The sequence below is a fragment of the Diorhabda sublineata genome, chromosome X, assembly GCF_026230105.1.
Source record: "Diorhabda sublineata isolate icDioSubl1.1 chromosome X, icDioSubl1.1, whole genome shotgun sequence".
NCBI classification, from domain to species: domain Eukaryota; kingdom Metazoa; phylum Arthropoda; class Insecta; order Coleoptera; family Chrysomelidae; genus Diorhabda; species Diorhabda sublineata.
Genome location: NC_079485.1, coordinates 15,679,398 through 15,698,627, shown reverse-complemented (window position 1 = coordinate 15,698,627; position 19,230 = coordinate 15,679,398). Strand labels below are relative to the sequence as shown.

At 31.2% G+C, this 19,230-nt stretch overlaps 1 protein-coding gene across 1 annotated transcript in view; it reads left to right on the top strand.

The window, feature by feature from the left end:
- LOC130451557 (laminin subunit alpha-2) overlaps positions 1 to 19,230 on the top strand; it is a 103,497-nt gene that overhangs the window by 74,918 nt on the left and 9,349 nt on the right. The window contains exons 8-19 of the mRNA XM_056790647.1: positions 10,480 to 10,586; positions 12,495 to 12,675; positions 12,733 to 12,872; positions 12,984 to 13,211; positions 13,311 to 13,490; positions 13,578 to 13,876; positions 14,931 to 15,180; positions 15,262 to 15,430; positions 15,498 to 15,719; positions 16,570 to 17,521; positions 17,610 to 17,851; positions 18,203 to 18,481. Of these exons, the coding sequence (XP_056646625.1) occupies positions 10,480 to 10,586; positions 12,495 to 12,675; positions 12,733 to 12,872; positions 12,984 to 13,211; positions 13,311 to 13,490; positions 13,578 to 13,876; positions 14,931 to 15,180; positions 15,262 to 15,430; positions 15,498 to 15,719; positions 16,570 to 17,521; positions 17,610 to 17,851; positions 18,203 to 18,481 (3,249 nt within the window). The remainder of the gene's footprint in view (positions 1 to 10,479; positions 10,587 to 12,494; positions 12,676 to 12,732; positions 12,873 to 12,983; positions 13,212 to 13,310; positions 13,491 to 13,577; positions 13,877 to 14,930; positions 15,181 to 15,261; positions 15,431 to 15,497; positions 15,720 to 16,569; positions 17,522 to 17,609; positions 17,852 to 18,202; positions 18,482 to 19,230) is intronic.

The following is a 19,230-nucleotide window of genomic DNA, read 5'->3' as shown; positions in this document are numbered from 1 at the left end:
CTAACTACATACTCCTTATGATACAATCCATCAATAATATTACATTTGATAACATACTTAGAGCACAACTTATATCTTTGGCGAAGCAACTAGCTTCACGGGACCGTTTGCTGGTTCCAAACTTCTACGTTTAGTGTTTCTTTGGACTGCGAAACACTGTTTAAGCTGGTGCAAATATTGAAAGACAAGATGGCGTGATATTGCGATCATAATTTACATGACTGGTCAGTTAGAGCCAATTAAATCACTTTATGTAAATATTAATACTCTAATCTCGAAGTCTAGTCATTTCTAGTTTTAAAAGATTATAATGTTAAGAGACAAATACATAAAATTAATGTATAAGTGGTATTAATGGCTTGTAGCGTCACACTCATCCAGATACTTTTCATTTACTGTTTTTGTATATTAATATTTAAGAGTCGTACAGTAGATTTTTATATATATATATATATAAATTATTTATTATACAGCTTCCACGGCTATAATTTATAGAAGAAAATTATTCTGCATATATCTTCTACGTAATCAATTATATGGAAATTTGCTTTACTTCTAATTAATGCAATGTTTAATTTGTTTTTATGTCATTATCTCAATCAAACATAATTAATATTACAGAATCGGACCAAGCCAAAGAAAGACATATTTTCCAATGTCGGCAATATGGGAAATACAGGAGAGTTCATTTGTCAACAAATTATATGAAAATTTCTTTGGTTTTTTATTCCTCAAACCCTAATATATATTTTCGCATCCGATTTGTCTTGAACAGGTGAAAAATTGACGTTTCGACCTATTTGGGTCTTTATCCAAAGATATTAATTGATTTTGATACTTAAAAAAGTTTTCAAAACTTCAAGCACCGTTGTCAAACAACTGACTGAAACATACTCTGGTGATATGGACTTCGATTTTTTTTTATTCATAAAAACACTAACTAGTCTGGTATCCAATATTTTCCCCGTATTAAAAATAAGCAAAATAAACTCTGGTTCACTAAAGGTTTACGTATATCTGCAAAGAACATGCGATCTCAAAAATTACGGAAACTATACCGAAAAATTTATCGTAAGATAATAATAAAGGCTGCTAAAGATATTTATTATAATAGGAAACTCGCCAATTCTCGTAATGTTTCTACAGAAACATGGTTCATTGTGAATAATCTAAGAAATAAGGCTTCTTCATCAAGAATAGTCTCTACTTCACCTTATAACCTCAATAATTACTTTGTGAATGTAGCCAAAAATTTATCAAATTCTATAACTCCTTCTCATGATCCGCTTTTATATCTTCCTAATGCTAATGCTAGTTTACACAGTTTCTTCTTTATGTCCGTAGTTTTATCAGAGCTTCGCAGTACAATTAATAACATTAAAAATAAATACTCGTCTGGAACTGATGGACTTTAAAACATTAAAAATGTTTTCGAGTCTGCCCAATTGCATATTAAATCACCTTACCACTTTATGTAACGTTTCATTTCAAAATGGCATTTTTTCCAATTGCCTTAAGACGTTATCCATAATCATAGAAATATTGGTCAAAAAGAGGCTTTTATCATTTCTGTTTAAATATAAAATACATTACTACATTTACATATTGCAGTACTACGGTTTCACGGGAATACCCCTCGCATGGCTCTAGTCATCCCTTACCAGCAGAAGTTAGCTTGTAAGGGTTGATACAACGATGTTTTCTTGCAAGTTAATAGAATGTACCCCAAGGCTCAGTACTAGACCCTATTTTGTTTCTTCTGTTTATAAACGACATCGCCTATCTAAACATCAGTGGTAAAATGTGTCTATTTGCATACAACACTAGTTTCTCTTGAAGCAACCCTGATCTCACGGCACTTCATAGGACCATATCTTGTCACCTAACCACCCTTAAAGCATGGTGCGATTCTAATCTTCAATGTCTTAACGTTTTTAAAACAAAATTTATATCATATAAAAATACATTGCAGCCTTTTTTAAGAAATAATACCACCATTGACATCGTTGAATCTGTAAAATTCTTAGGGCTTGTTGTGGACAATTTCTTGAAATGGGAGTTACATATTACCGTCTTATCTAAAAATTAAGTTCCTCCTGCTTTGGTGCTGAGATCAGAATCCAAAGAACTTAAATTATCCACCTCCCTAACAGTTTATTATGCCCTTATTGAGTCGCATCTCCGATATGTCCTTCCCTTCTGGGGTACGTGTGATGCGACCCAATTTGAGCAAAGCTTCAAACTACAAAAGAGAGCTGTTAGATATTTACTCGGACTGAACAGCAGGGCTTACTGCGGGGACTTCTTCAAAAGATTAAAAATTCTGACTCCTCATTCCTTATTCATCTTTTAATCCGTTTGCCTAATTCGTAAGCACGCTTCTCCAATTCCAGAAAGATAGTTGCATAGCTATCCACTTAGAAACGCGAACCACGAACTTCACCAACCTACTCCACGATGAGAATTAATTAAATGCTCAATATTTTACATTAAAAAAAAATGCATAATCACTTACCAATTGAAATCAAATCGATATCATCTTTTTCCGCATTCCGCAATAATTTAAGGGTATATTTACTGGAAAGTGCGTTCTACTCTATAAACGACTTCAATTTTAATAATAATATTCAATTCCGGGCATACTGCATAATAGTTTAATTTTTACTATGGACTTATATACGACTTTTATCCTAATTATTACCTATTACTATTACCTATACTTCTATTACTACTACCACTAATGTGGTTTTCTTCTGTATAATGAAATTTTATTTTATTTGTTTTATCTTCATTTAGTTATTTTTATGTTGGTTTTTTTAGTTTTTAAAAGCTTTTGTCCACAAATTGTGAATATTTTTTGACAATAAACCATTTCTCTCTGTCTAAATCAGAAGAAGCACCAGAAATTATAAAAAAATAAACATTTGATTGTACAATATCATAGCCAATATTATAATAATGGGTCCTACGGCAACTGTAAGAGAATACAAACTACAATTGCATATAGAAATGAACGTTTTTAAGGTCCACTTTTATATAATGATATTAAAAGGACAAACAAATTGATGCGCATGATTTGCCAGATAATTTGCGTTACTCTACGATTTTACTTCGCTTGCTACTACATCTGCAAGTTTCGAGCGAAGTTTTAACATATTATTATTTGTGATACTTTATGATTTTTGAACATTCTAAATTTTAGCGATAGAAAAAAAGTTATATTACCAGTATTACAGACCTTTAAGACCCATTGAATTATTTTTTCTTATCGGTGTTCAACTGTATTCTTCTCTACAGGTTACGATTCTGTACTTTTTCGCTCCAATTCGTTTCTACCTCTCTAATATCCTTCAAAACTGCATCTGACCATTTTTCTTTAGCCTCCCTCGTCTTATTGTACCTTCTTTCCTTTCTTCAATGGTTCATTTTGCAAATCTATTTTCCGGCGTCCTTTTAGTATGCCCTAACCATCTTACTCTTTCAACTTTTATGTATATTGTTATTGATGGGTTTTTATACAGCTCCTTCATTTCCTGGTTAGTTTTTCTTCTTTCAAGTTTTTCATTTGTTTTTATTCCTTCAAAAATTTTTTCCTGACAACCTCCCTTCCCATATGACTAGCTTTGTTTCTTCTACCTTTGTTAAATTCCATGTTTCACTTCCATAACTGTTGGTCGTATTATTGTTGGGTATATTTTAATTTTGGCTACTCTAGATAACTCCTTTGATGATAGCCACTTACTGATCTCTCGGCTTTGCTCACTTCACCTATACTTTAATTTATTTCGGTCCTTCATTTTGATTTAACAGTGTTGATCCCAGGTATTTGAATTCATAAACTTCTCTCTATTATATTTTGTGTCCTTTACCGCTTTTATCTCTATGTATTCGATTCTACCAATTACATTTTGTCTTATTTTCAGAATGCATTTCCTTCTTTGTTCTGGTTATTAACGCTAAATCGTCTCCATATGCAATAATTTGCTGTTTGTAGTAATTAATAAGCCCTTGTTTTTATCTCTTTTGAACTCTTGAAGTTCCTCTGATAAGTACAGCTCCGTCACTCGTTATTCTACTGTGTAAGTTATTTAATGTCATTAAATTGCTCATTAGATCAATTGACAAAACAAAAGACGGAGAAGAAGATTGAAATTACAATGTGTAATACAATAATTTTACTAATTTTCAGAGCAGCACTAGCAGCGGACGTAATATTTGATTATAAGATAAAATTATAGGTGAAAGAAACTGCACCACATTTTTCAAAGCTTTTTGACAGTGCTCAAATCATAGTCTAGGAACAATACTGGTGACGGTATCTGAATGAATATAACACTCCATGATGGTGTGTATTCAAACGAGAGGATTTTTTGCGTCTGGTGTAAATATATGGTTAAAATTAGGCGAATTTATCAGGAAGAGCCACGGAATTCAGCTGAAATTTGAAGATGATAATTGTTAAAACTTTTTGTTTGTCCCATCTTCCTCGCTATGATTTAGGTCATTTTTTATATTAAATTTGTTTATTTTAAATTGATCTCCATATTTAAATGCGGTCCTGTCGATAGCTGCATTAATTCAAGCTGTAGGAGATTTCGTTTGCATATTAACAACAAATAAGGCATGAGGATGCGTACGATTTAGGAAGACCCTGCGGCTTTCCAGCGGTCTCTCAAATTGAAATAAATTGTTTGCTATACAAATATTGCTGTAATTTAAATTTTTATAATGGTAAGCTTATTATTTATTATATCATTTTATAACTATCATTGAATACAACAATTATTTGTTAGCTCTTCAATTAGAATGTAATACTTTTAATGTTCTTCGCGTACAATGTGTGAAGAAAACAAAAATATATGTTTTGAGAAAAGTGTTTCAACGATTCGTATACATTGAAAGAGATACCAGTTGTATCTTAGAATCTACTAATCGTACAATAAATTTATAGATGTCGCATAGAAGAAACTACTAGAAACTATTTTCAAGCTTACTACTCCAGCGGTAGAAAGCGCAATTAATAATAATAATACAATAATATCATTTTTCTACATAGTAATGGTGTCACAAAATATAAATATTCGTTCTATTTTCCATGAATTTAGAACTAAACTTTTCCTCTATCTTTTAAAGAGATTGAGCTTTATTGTTTACAATTTATAGAAAATTGTAAATAACTAGAAAACAAACACACAAATAACTAAATGAATAAATACACAAAGAAAAACTAAATATATAGCATAAACACGAAAACTGCAATTAATAACGATAATAACTTTTAAAATGTACATGTAAAAATTTTTATATATAATATACAATACGTGTATACATTGCCAAAATTAAAACAGATAATAAAATTAGATATACGGCAATCCTAAAATATGTAATAACTTGTATTAAAAATCAATATTTAATGCACCCAATATGTAATGTGAGAAAAAATGTTATAGATTTGATTTCAATTGGCAAATGATTGTGCATTTTTTTCAAATTGTACAGTATTGAGTCCTAATTCTGAAACGGATTTAAAGAAGAAAGGAAGGAAGATCCAATATTTTGAATCTTCTAAAAATTGAGTCGCACAAAACGTACCCCAAAAGGGAAGGGCACACCAGAAATGCAATACATAAAGATTATAATAAACTGTCCTAGAACTTGATTTGTTATTACTAAAATATTATGATTTACACAATCGAAAGCCTTTAGGTGAAAGTTGTTGCAATGGAGAATATAGCATTATTTGCGCATTTATTAATTCATAATCGAAATTGATGGGTAGAAATAACTGATAGGGGTGAATGGAAAGACTAGCTCAATAAAATAGTTATAATTTTAGTGCCAGTTTATGGATTTTGACAAACTTAGTATCATTTGAAAAGAAATTCAATGCTGAATAATATATTGCATCATCGTTTCATCTAAATTTTTTAAGGATTCTTGAGGGGCGTTATTTTAAAATTGTCATTATTTTGTTGAAATAGCAAGGAATTTTACAAATGCGAGAAAAGAGAAATAAATATATAATTATAAATATAATAATATAGAAAAATGTACTAAATCTATTGAAGCATAATAACCATTAGAAGAAGAATAATAAGTATTCCATCACAATGTTTTTGGGTTGTCCGGTGCTAAAAAGCACATTTTCCAAGCTTCAGAATAGAACTTCATAAACATGTTATAGATGGTTATTCATAAAACATTCTTCATCGTCTTCCCAGTTATCTAATCTTATTTTTTGATAGTTTCATCGAGACTTTTTCAACCTTTTTTTTCTATAGTGTCATCTCATAATTTATTTATTCTCTCATTCTTTACTCTGCTTTCCTTTATAATAATAAAGGAAATACCATACGCCTCGACAGATATTGAATTACTTTTCTCCAGACAACGTGACAGTAGTCAATTTACATACCAGTTTTGTTGTTAATTCATTCTACCTGCCATCGACGTATAAAACATCTATAACCCAACCCAAATAATATTTGTTAGATAATAATTATTATATATAATTCCAATTTGCATATTATTAGTAGCTACAGGTTTTAGTGTTACATATCACCGCCTACACGTATTCTATTTTTCAATTTTTTCATTTAAAATAGGTTTCTCTTTTTGAAATTGTTTATAAATAAGTAATACACATGAAGTTGACTACCCACCTACACAATGACAAGTATTGATATACATTGGCACTTGAACTTTCTTTACAAATAACTTCCATTGACTTCTGACGCATTGTACTCATTCAAAAAATTCTTCATTCACCCTATCCGTATATACCTTTCATTAATTCAGACACCGAATCAATATTGTTTCACGCTTTGTCAGCAATATTCCATCAAAACTCAACGATTTGTGGCAGCTATTTTTCTCGAAGGAAAAAAATACCAACCAAAACACAAGAAAGTAACGACCAGAGATAAAGAAAAGAAACAACGTGAAAGCAACCAAAACAGAAAGTTGGAAAGAAATTGAAGAAATAATAATGCAACCCGAAAACAGATTACAATAGATTTTTTACGAGTATAAAGAAATTGGGACGAAAAGAATAAAAATAAATTACGTAAAAAGATAAACAGATTAAGACAGAAATGGGAGGATGTTATACAAACAATACTACATGAATAAGTATAATAGTACTACATAAAAATATAACACAGAGAGAGAGTAAATAAAAGAAATAAGTAAAGATGAAGTTTGAAATGCAATGAATAAAAAGAAAACAGGAAGCGCTTGTGGAGAGGATGCAATAACAACGAAAATGATAGCATGAGTTGATAAAGAAGAAAAATTTGTCATGAGAAATATGTAAGGAAGCATGAGAAACAAAAAATAACGTCTCATACAAAAAAATTGCGAAATGAACACGTGTAAGCAAAAAAATCGACTCAAGTCGCACGCATACAACATAAAATGAGTGGTGACCGATCATAACATATTGTTGGACTGTAAGAGCAAGAAACATTACAATAGTTCATACCATTTTGAAGCTTTAAAATTTTACTAAGAAAAATACAATTTCGTGTTCAGTTTTTTTGCCAGTGACTTGTGATTGCAGAACTTTTTTGCTCAGGAGTGTAGGTTGGTTTAGTTTAAACTTAATATAAAGATGATCCAAATTTAAAAAATAGATTAGATAATATGTGAAACTTAGGTTAGAAGAAGAATATGCCGGTTAAATAAACAAGCGATAATAGAAATGAACTCAGAAGACAATTAAAAAGAAAAATCCAAGAAGGATAAGAATTAGGCATATCATACTTTGATATTAAGACGGCTTTTGGTACTATAAGTAGAAAAATGTTTCAAAGTAATGAAATTACTAATAACACTAGTAGAAGTAATAAAAAATACATAAAAACAGTGAGATCCCAGATACAGGAAGGAGGAAGAATATTCAATGACTTTAACAATAAAAGGAATATTTATTTTGGTTTTGAATAAGATAGTGAGAAAGAATTGAAGATAACTGGCTTAGAACTAGTTAGAAATAAAAATTAGTAAATATATGAGGTTGAAAAAATGAAAATGGAAAGAAACGTAAAACCGAAAGTTACGATGACAAACAAAGTAAACAAAAATAGTAAAGATTACAAAAGTTAAGAAAACTATTCAGAAAGAGTATCGGTATATAAATATAAATATAAGACAGGAAAATAGCCGCAGAATTAACAGAACTAATGAATCAACAAGATCAAATTATTCAATAACGACGCAATGGCAAAAATCCATAACTCATACTACCATATAATGAGAATTGGCTAGAGGAAAACAATTGATCGACAAGATAGAAGAAATATTTTCAGATAAAGCAAAAACTCTGAAGGAAATGAAAGTACTTGCCAGGACCTGAAAAGCATGGAAATGGATGGATACTGAATCCCAATCCGATTAGTAAAAAGTCTTTGGGATAAGACGAAGAAGAAGACAATATCGTTTCCAGCAATCAATAGTTTTCAAAATATTTTCATCTGTATTCATATCTTTCGAACGCTAATGCAATTTTTGTAATTTAGTAGCAGATACAAAATAATCTTCAGTAAATATTAGAACTGTAATCTTTCTTATCTGAATTCTCCACTGAGTTTTAGTAGTTGAAAAAACTTTTGTTCTCACGGCATATTTCTCAAGATAATCCTGGAATTAAAGCAAAATTGCTTCTTCAAGAGGTAGTTTTAACTTGGTGGAATGAATAATATGAAATGAGTGCCAACAATTTTTAAGCTTTCAAAAAATAAGACGTGGGTTTGATATGCCGAGACTACTGAACATAATCGGGCATGCTTTCGAGTGTTTTGGAAACAATGAAAACCCTATAGAAATATGTAACGCCCAAGAAATATTACAATGAGTTGCTTCAATAAATACAACCGGTTTTGAAACTAAAAACTTTTGTAAATTGAAAAACTGCTAAATTCGCCTGTTTTAATTATTAGAAATAAATTATAATGCATCTAAATGTTCTTGATTCTGTTTCAAAATTCTTTAAGTCTTCATTTTTGATAAAGTCGAAACGTCAAAATTTATCTTTCTCTTAAAAACTATAAAAAAAATAATTTTAAAACAGAAGAGACCTAAAATCAAGAACATTTAGATGCATTAATAAATCAAAAGGTCTAAGAAATTGAAGAAATAAATTATATATAGTTGACTGAACAAATTTGCAAGTATTTTAATGTCTTTAATTACAGATAATTAGAAGGAATTTAGATTAGATTAGATGAGCAAGCGCGTAAAAATGTTCGGTCCCATACTAGCTTTGACTCAATTTTATAAGTCAAGTGCTTGTAGGGCTGCTTTGCTCTTATATATAATGACTCGTGGGAACGCAATCACAGCATTTGTCTATTGCTGTCGACTTATTATTGAAATTTCATATTTCTCTTTCTATGAAGGTCGCCATAGGGGGCAAGTCTAAAATAACTTGTAATCCTGCCGTGGGGCATGACCGTGTCGCACCTGTTATCGCAAACCAGGCCGTCCTTTCCAACTTATCTACGGTTGTTTCCCCAATTTTGGTTTTTGTTTTTGGCCACCACATGAAAAATGTATAGCTTATGATTTGTAGATGCAGTTCATCATTTTGTGTTACAAGCCCCATGTTCCTTCGACCATTCTGTAGCAGTTTTATAAGGCATTTCGTATCTTGTGGCTTACTGCTTGAAGATATTCTCTCCATGTCAAACTTTAATCGAAGGTCACCTACCAAACCAATATTTAATATCTGATTTAAGGGTTAGTTCGAGCCCTTGGTTTCTCCTAGTGAATGGAACTGGAAAAGAAGAAGAAGGAATAGATTCACTGTCCATATATCTATAAAATAAATGCTGCACATTCTTAAATAAATGAACAAATAATAATTATTTTTAGATTAGGATTCGAAACGGTTTGTTCAATAACAAACCTATTTGTTTAAAACGTGAGATTTACCCCAGCCATACCTATAATTAGTAAATATAGACGTATATTGACTCACAATATGTCTGTAGTGCCAACATACAGTATAGTATAAACATCGACTCACCTGATAGAAAGATTTACTGTATATCCGTACATATAATTTGAAATATATTCTTTCAAGAAACCAAACATAATTTGCAAATCCTTTCAGCGGACGTAGTTAATCCGCTTCTTTAGACCACGATAGCATCTTTAATTTTAAACAGAGTAACAATTCACTGGATCAAAGTTTTTTTAGAAGAAGAAGATGAAGGGAATCGGCGAGAAGGCGTGATCTGAAGAGTTGATATCGTACGGTTCTGTTAGATCCTTCGTGAAGATCTTAAAAGCGTATGATAATCGAATTGAGATGGTTTTCAAACAGGGTGTACTGGGATTTATTTGATTTTGAATTTCCTCATTCTCACCATGTATTATAAATAAAAAATTTATAGTTTTACCTTGAATAATCATAGACTAACTTTTAATTTGTACCAAATATGATTCCAGTCATTCTTATAATTGATTTTTTTACAGCCTGCACTTGTGATCCGGATGGTTCTATCTTCCTTACTTGCAATCAAACTACAGGAGCGTGTTTTTGTAAACCGCATTTCACAGGAACTGATTGTAGTACATGCGAGGTAATTAACTTATTGAACTTATTATTTTTTTGGCATTTCTTGAAATGATTATCATTCTCTACATCCTACCGCAGAAATAGATTGAACAACTGTACTTTCAGTAACTCTTCACCATTACATTTTTCTAAATCTATGAAAACAGACAAAAGTACTCAAGATTTATTGATTCAATTCGCTGCTGCTTTTTTCGTTTGGAAAATGATTTGCAAAGTGTTTTGCTTATCAAAACTACACTAGTCGCAGAATTGACGACTATTTTGAAAAAAGAAAAACAATTAGGCTCGCTCGGTCCAATAAGAGTTAATATTAGGACTTCGCGTTGGCCAATTCAAAGTAGGGTTATCTACTTCTTGGAGGTAATCTTGCACTATTCTAGCTACGTGTGAGAGTACAATATCATGCATTAATACCATTTTGTTCCTAATAAATAGTTGCTATGTTAGTATATGAACCAAAATCACAACTAGATCCGCATTACTTTACTCCATCCATGGTTGTCCCATTTCGATATTTTCGAGTGAACTCAAGTAATTTCAATCAGTGCTTTACGAGTAGAATACGATGGTTGCTACTCAGTTTTGTATAAACAAAGAAAAACAAATATTTATAATTGGATATGACTTTATTTCCATTCCGATTGAGGTACCTACAAAACATGTGATTTGAACGCGTCAACCGCTTCTCCATGTGTAAAAAAACGTTGAACTCGCAATTTATTTTTTATTTGTGGGAATAAGGAGAAATTATTGGGTGCCAAACAAGGACTCTACGGTGGATGACCCATCGATTCATTGTTTTCACTGTTCAAAAACTTTTTTGTTTAAACTAATGTGTGAGAGCTTGCATTGTCTTAGTGGATAATGATTCGATTGGTTTTCCTTCTGGTTTACTATTCAGAATTGACTGTTCTAAGTTGCTTTAATGGAACGGTGCCGATATATCTAATTATTCAGAAAAAACAGGCGACCATTTGCTTCAAGTGCTTCGTGCGCGAACAACTTTAGTTGGATTTTTAGCTAGTCTTGGAACACCCATACAGTCGATTGTTGTTTAGTTTCGTGTTTATGTACATAGATCCATGATTCGTCAAATGTCACGATCTCCAAGCGAGTGGAACTAATGCCCATGTAGGCCTTAATCTCAGGGTATGTTACAACACGATCTTGCAATATCAGTTACCGCACACCTCGATGTTTTCTTCCACAGCAGCCGATTTTGGACGACCTTCACGAAATTCATCCTATCGCGGAGTGCGATCACGATTGAATTCGGAAACCAGCGAAACACGATGACTTGAGATAGTGCTTTATCACCAAATGTCGAAGCGAGTTAATCGGCACAATGTTGTTGGTTTAATCCACGTCGAAAATCATGGAATATTTTTTTACCAAGATGAATGTTTCAAGTATCTGTAAACAACTCAAATAGCCCTTGTACATAAACACGTTCTGAGTACGTTACTATTAAAAATGTCAAACTTTATGCAATTTCAGATTTGATATATTCACGTCAGTGAATGCCATATCTTAAAACTTAAGTATCAACCTTCGTAGAACCTATTGCGTCCATATGGGATGATAGTTTCTGCCAGCCTCATTGAATTTATGTAAACAGCATTCTTCCATCATTTTATCAAAAAATGTTGCTTTCACACAAAATCCAAAGAGTTTGTAATCAATTGGCTTACAATGATTGTTAGCCAGTGTATTCTTCCATTTTACTAAATTTGAGAACCTATTCAAGTTCTCCCTTTTAGACAGATTAATATATGTCCTACACGTTTCATACGGGAAACTATCTACTGAATCCTATTCACTAAAAAAAAACAAATTAATTTGGTCACCGACCAAGACATAAAAGTAATAAAATAACTTCTATAAATAATTTTTCATACTATATATGTTTTAGGATAATTATTGGAGAAGAAATAACGTATGCACAGAGTGTAGATGCAATCCATATGGTACTATCCCTAACACCATATGTGACAAAGAAACTGGAAAATGTCAATGCAAATCGGGAGTAGCTGGAGACCAATGTACTAGTTGCTTACCAGATCATTACGGAACAATCCAAACCAGTTGTCAAAGTAAGTAATGGCTATTTTATTAAAGTGTAAGCCCAATTGAATCATTATGTTTATTAGAATGCGATCCATGTGACAAAAAGGGACATATTTGTGATCCGAAAAACGGCAAATGCATTTGTCCTCCATTAGCAAGTGGAAAATATTGTGAAAACTGTGTTGAGAATACTTGGGGTTACGAACCGGGCATAGGATGTAAGGTAATTGAAAACAACAATATATCTTACAAATTAAGTTTAATAATGATTACAATAGTCTGGGAAGTAGTTTAATACTTTGATTGTACTATATTAGAAACTAAACTTTTGTAGCATTGCAATTGTTCCAATACTGGTAGCTCAAGTCAACAGTGTGACCGAATGAGAGGAACCTGCAGTTGTAACTTAGGATTTGAAGGGGAAAAATGTAACAGATGCAGCTTTGGTTACTACGATTATCCTAATTGCAAGAAATGTGATTGTGATCGAAATGGTACCCATGAAGGACAGTGTCAGAATGGTCTATGTAAATGTGATAACAGAGGAGGATGTAAATGCAAGGTAAATCTCATCCATTACTATAATACTCCCATTTTCTCTGATTACCAAAAATGATTCGAAATATACTAAATAAATTGATAAAACTTTCCAATTTTACAGCAAAATGTGGAAGGAAAATATTGTGATCGTTGCAAAGAGAACTATTACGGACTTTCTATAGAAAATTCAAAGGGATGTACGGAATGTTTCTGTTTTGGTAGAAGTAACACTTGTGAAGACGCGCGATACCATTGGAGTAAAACAACAAGATTAGAAAGAGATTTGGAAGAAGATAACAGAGTAGGTTCAAGATTATTAATTTCTGAAAAAAGCCCCATTGTTCATGAATTTTATATTAAATAACTTATAATAATATAAATTTTTCAGATAACCGAAGATGAACTCAGCCTGCCAAAAGCATTCTTAGGCGATATTACAGCTTCATATGGAGGACATTTAATAGTAGAAAACTCTGGTGGATACTTTGACGTCTTTTTGGAAGGTAATAACATACAAATATCGTCCAGAAATGATCACAGTGAACTACAGATGACAGAATCCGGTAATTGGCGAGTTATTTCAAAAAATTTGGATTTTTCTAACGAATGCATCGATAAATTAACACGAGCATGTTTCATGGTGATAATTCAAAATGTTACTTTCTTCATGATCAAGGCTAATACCAGGTAAATTATACATATATAATAATAATTATAGGAAATAAAATTATGAAGTAAATTGGGTTAGGTCAGTACAAGCAGTCTCAACCTAGATTGATCGTGGTTCACTCGGATACCTGAAACTCTTGTGGTACCCTTTATTTTCCAAAATTTGGATCACCCTCTTATCTTTCCTCTTTTATATCTTATTTTTAAGCATTTCCAACCTAGAATATATTTTTTTACTGCTACTATTTCTTCGCGACCATCTACTGTGTTATTTCAAAGCTTTTGACGTCGTTCTTAAGTCAAGGCAGAGTAGTCTCTTTTCTTCTCTGTTACACTATTTGCAATAGTTGCCACTCCCCATTTCTATAGTTTGTGCCCACAGTACAAGTCCAGTGATCCCTCCCAGACCTTTTGGTTTGATTTGTTCGTGAATATTGTTCACTTCATCGATTTTGGGCCAAAACGCTCTGGATATCGTGCAATAACTTCTGTTTGATCATATACCCTGATTTTTGGCTTTGATATAGCATATTTTAACAATACCATCGGTATATTAAGTTTTTAGTCAAAATTGCCACCTCTCTGACTACTTTACCGATAAACATTGAATTATATTCTTAGACGTATTTAAAAGGTTTGATTAGCCTTAGGTTTTATCAATATAAGTTGGAAGTTGTCACCTCAACATATCAAAGTAAACAGAAAAGTACATATTTCAATAAAACTTCTCCAGCATATAATTTAATCACAACAGGTAAACGTTTCTACCGTAAATATAAACAAATAACTGTATACTTTTTTATATACGGTCTTTAATAAAATAATATTTGATTTGACATTGAAAATTTGCGTAATGATATTATATTAATTAATCAATGTTATAGGTGATCAATTGATCAATATAATTATTCAAGTTGTCAATGTCAAATGAATTCATATTTTATAAAGACAGAAATAGATCGAAACGTCAATTTTTTCAACTGTTTTAAAATATAATTCTAAATCAGAGGAAACTTAAAATCAAGACGATTTATCAAAAATAATAATAATAACAATGTCAAAATTTCTTCAGGATTAAGGAAGTTCTTCTGGATAAAGCAACTAATGAAGACTCCGAATATACGTTGACTCATTCTATAGAAAAATGTAATTGTCCTGCTCAATATACAGGACTTTCCTGTGCGGAGCCTAGTAAAGGATACTACCGATACTTTTCTGATGACCCTAAACTTTCTTGGATAGATCGAGTTATAGGAATTGCTAAGAAATGTGAATGTGGAGGATATTCTGAAGATTGCGATCCAGAAACAGGACAGTGTAAAGTAAGCTCTTATAATTTAGCCTATAACTTTTTAAATTGTTTTTTTTTGCATTTCTGTAATTCTGTTATTTCCAATTTCTAGAACTGTGTAGATCATAGGAGTGGTCCACACTGTGATAAATGTGAAGATGGTTTTTATTTAGACAACGACAACCACTGTAAGACTTGTCTTTGTCCTTCAGAACAACAAAACAATGCTAAAAGTTGTTCTCTTGAAAGAAACGGTGGATTTGTTTGTCAGTGTAAAAAAGGTAAATTAATAAAAGTCACTTCTTCATTTCTACCAAATAAAAATATTTATAAAAAATATATCTGTAGGATATACTGGACCATATTGTGACAAATGCGATAGTCAATATTATTCACCATCAAATTCATCAGTCTGCGTGCCTTGTGATTGTAACAGATATGGAATTGTAGCTGAGCATTTTGGAATTTGCGATGAGGAGGGTAGATGTCAATGTCAAGAAGGATTTAAAGGGGACAAATGTAATCAATGTGTCAAAGAAAGAGAATATATAAAAGATGGAATATGTAAATGTAAGTTAAATCTATTTTAACAAGGGAAAATTCTACTACAATTTAATCAATAAAATAAATATTTTCGATACGTTGATTTGCAGCCTTATGTACTAATTTTTTGGTGACCAAAACAACATAATAATTACTTTTGATTCCCTAAATAATTAATTTGCTATAAGACAATACTTTTAGCTGTTTGGTTTTCCACAAAATTTATAATTAAACATTGTTTTCATGTGGAAAAACAAAGAAACCAAAGAAAAGTTAAGTGCCGCGATTGCTTACAACTGATTAAAAACTCTCTGGCATTATAAATTCTAACAAATTTTTGAATTTCTTCAAACGTTATCCAAGTGAATTAAATGGAAAACTTAGAAATAAAACAATTTCTGTATTCATAATAAATGGAATACAAAGTTTTTGAGAACATATAGTATCGAAAATAATAGAGATTGAAACAGGGAGTAATGCAACGGAGATAAGATAAATAAAAAAACTGCAGGATAATTCAGACGGAAATACTAAGGCTAGTATAACACATATAAAATACAAAAATAAATCAAGAGAAAAGCCAAGAAGAGAATACTTACATTAAAAGATATAAAAACTAAGAGAATATGACATAGAAAAACATAAAAAGGAAAAAACATGGAAGAAAAGAAAAATAATGAACAAACATCAAACTTCTCTACTTTAAACGCCAAAAATTTAGTAAATATATGACATGATTTCATGATACCATAAAATAGTTTTATTTTGTATTTTATAAGTATATTGTAAAAAGTTTTGATTATAACATGCTCATATCAACTTATTTCTTCAACTTTCTATCGTCTGTAATATCCTATTCTATCTTTAATTTTTTTAGCTTGTGATGAATGTACAATGTTACTCTTTGATGAAATAGATAAAATGAGAGCAGACGTTCAAAACGTTTATGATATGTTCAAAAATGGAATCGGTCCGCCTTGGAAAAAGCTCGCAGACTATTTGAATGAACACGACATGCTATCCGAAAAATACAAAAACAAAAGGGATCAATTCGATAATATCTTAAAAGCGAACAACATAGTCGAATATCAAGCTAAAGTTAACGATTTGAAAGAGAGAACGATCAAAGATAACGAAGTTCTAGAAGAGAATATTAAAAACGTAGATAAGTTGAATGAAAAATCCACTGAACTTGTTAACGAAGCTAATGAATTGAGCAAAAAGCTCATAAACATTATAGATTCTTTGAAAAGTTTTGGAAATAAGCATGTCAGTTTATCGGAAGCGTTATCTAAAGCTCGGGAAATACTGAAAAACATTCAACAGACTTCAAATCGAATAGATGAATTAAATGATCAAAAAATCTTTTATTATTGTGCGAATATCAATAAAAAAGTGGATGAAATCTATGGGAATCCTCCTAAAGTGCCTCCTAATAACATCGAAGATATAAAAAATATATTAAACGCCCTTTTTGATTTGCTCTCATACATAGACAACCTGGCAAAATTAGCCGATGCTAAAAACACTGACAACTCCAGAAGACTAGAATCTGTCAAAGAGAAATTTGAAAGAATCAAGAGTAAAAATAAAGAAATCACCACTTCTTTCAACGACATCGTAAAAAAACTAAATGGTACCGAGGATGTATTAGAAGCATTGGAGATAGTTTATAAAGATCTGGTAGAAATATCGGATTTTAAAGAATACGATGAACTAGACGATAAAGTAGAAAAGCAAACACAAGAAATACCTGAAGCCCAAGAATTGTTTGATAAAGCAGTAGAACATGTGCAAGATCTAGAGAAAAAAGTTGAAGAATATCACAGGTAAGTTTAACAATATTATCAATTTATAATTCATCTTCATGTTACTTTTAACTGTTGAATGTTTCATCCTGTATTTTTAATTTCGCAGCATGTTCAACTTCACCAAAGATGAATGGAAAAAAATTAACGCAAGTGGAGCTTACGAGACCATTATACAAGGTATAAAAGAAGCCCGAGATAGTTTAACACAAACCAAAGAAGCTATTAGTCAAGCAAAGAATATAATTGTGCCAGAAGGTGGAGATAGTATAGACACAGTATCAAATTTAGCTCAAACATATTCTGACAGATTAAAACAGAGAATAAATAATTTAAAAATGATTTCGAACGGTAAGTTAACATTTATTTCGGATTCAAATATGATAAATTTCAAAAATACTGTGGTTGAAAGAGAGATTAGAATTTTTGTAAAGGTGAGTGATGAGCTCTTATGGGTACCATTAAGATGAAATAATACTTTTAAAACAATGTTCAGATACCATTATTTACTTTCTTTCTCCTAAATCTTAAATTTTATACCAGATTCCAGTACAGTTGCGAAAATAATCAAAAACTAGTTGTATTAGAAGACAAGGCGTTTCAATTGAACTTATTCGATTGTTTTGGTTTGTTATAATACTGGTTGAAAATTTGGATCACATCATATAAATAATTAGTTTTGACTACTAAAAAAGTTTCCAGATTTCAACAAAATCAAAGGCAAACTAGAAGAACTTGGTTACAGTATAATAGAAAACGGTAAAGCAAACAACGAAGTAGTACAAAACGCAATTAAAACTGATAAATATATAACATCTCAAGAAGAACAAGTAGCCAGAGTGAAAAAAGCCATAAAAACCGCTTCCGAAGTTTCTGAAAGAATGAGAGATATTTATAAAAAAACAGATGACATAGCATTCGATAAACAGTTCAACTTCGATAAAAAATATCAAAAATATCAAGAACAAATTGACCCCAAAGGTGAGCTATATACCTACTTATTATATTATATAACTTTCATATCTACTTTCAATACATAGTCATTATGCAGCTATTAGATTTAATTACTAATATGGCTACATATTAAACCAAAAATATTTATTCATAGAAACATCAGAATATGATGTTCTGCACTACAAACAATTAGTTTCAAAAAAATTCGGGAGTCTACTAAAAAATAGTACAATATAAATTCTTAAAATAAAGACCCCAGCCCCCCTCACCGCCGCAGTCTAAACCGACGTCCGAAGAAACAAGAATTTTGATCAAATTGTGTATGCGGTATTGAAAAGCAATTAATTTTTCTCTCCTTACTTTAGAAGAAAAAATAAAAATTAAGCGTTAAACGTTAATAAGTTACGAATGTGTGTATGTGCAAATCGTAAATTTAAACGTACTTTTCAAACAGAACTGCTTTCCGTGTGTATTATTTGGAAGTGAAGAGGTATCAAAATGAACCATATATGGTGTTAGAGATTTAAAAAGTATAAAAACTTTTCTTGGAAGTACAAAGTAATATTTTTGGACATTTGTTTGATTAACTAAAGTGTTTTTTAGTTTTCTTCTTATACTATAATTATACATTGTGGCAGTAAGCTTACTCATCATCAAGTTATTTAATTAGACTACAAAATACCACACCCTAAAAACTAAATATTTGTGAGAAATTTCAGCTGCAAAAATTTAGGAATGTGTTTTTTTTGTAAGGTAGCTGCAGGAATTGTGTGTAG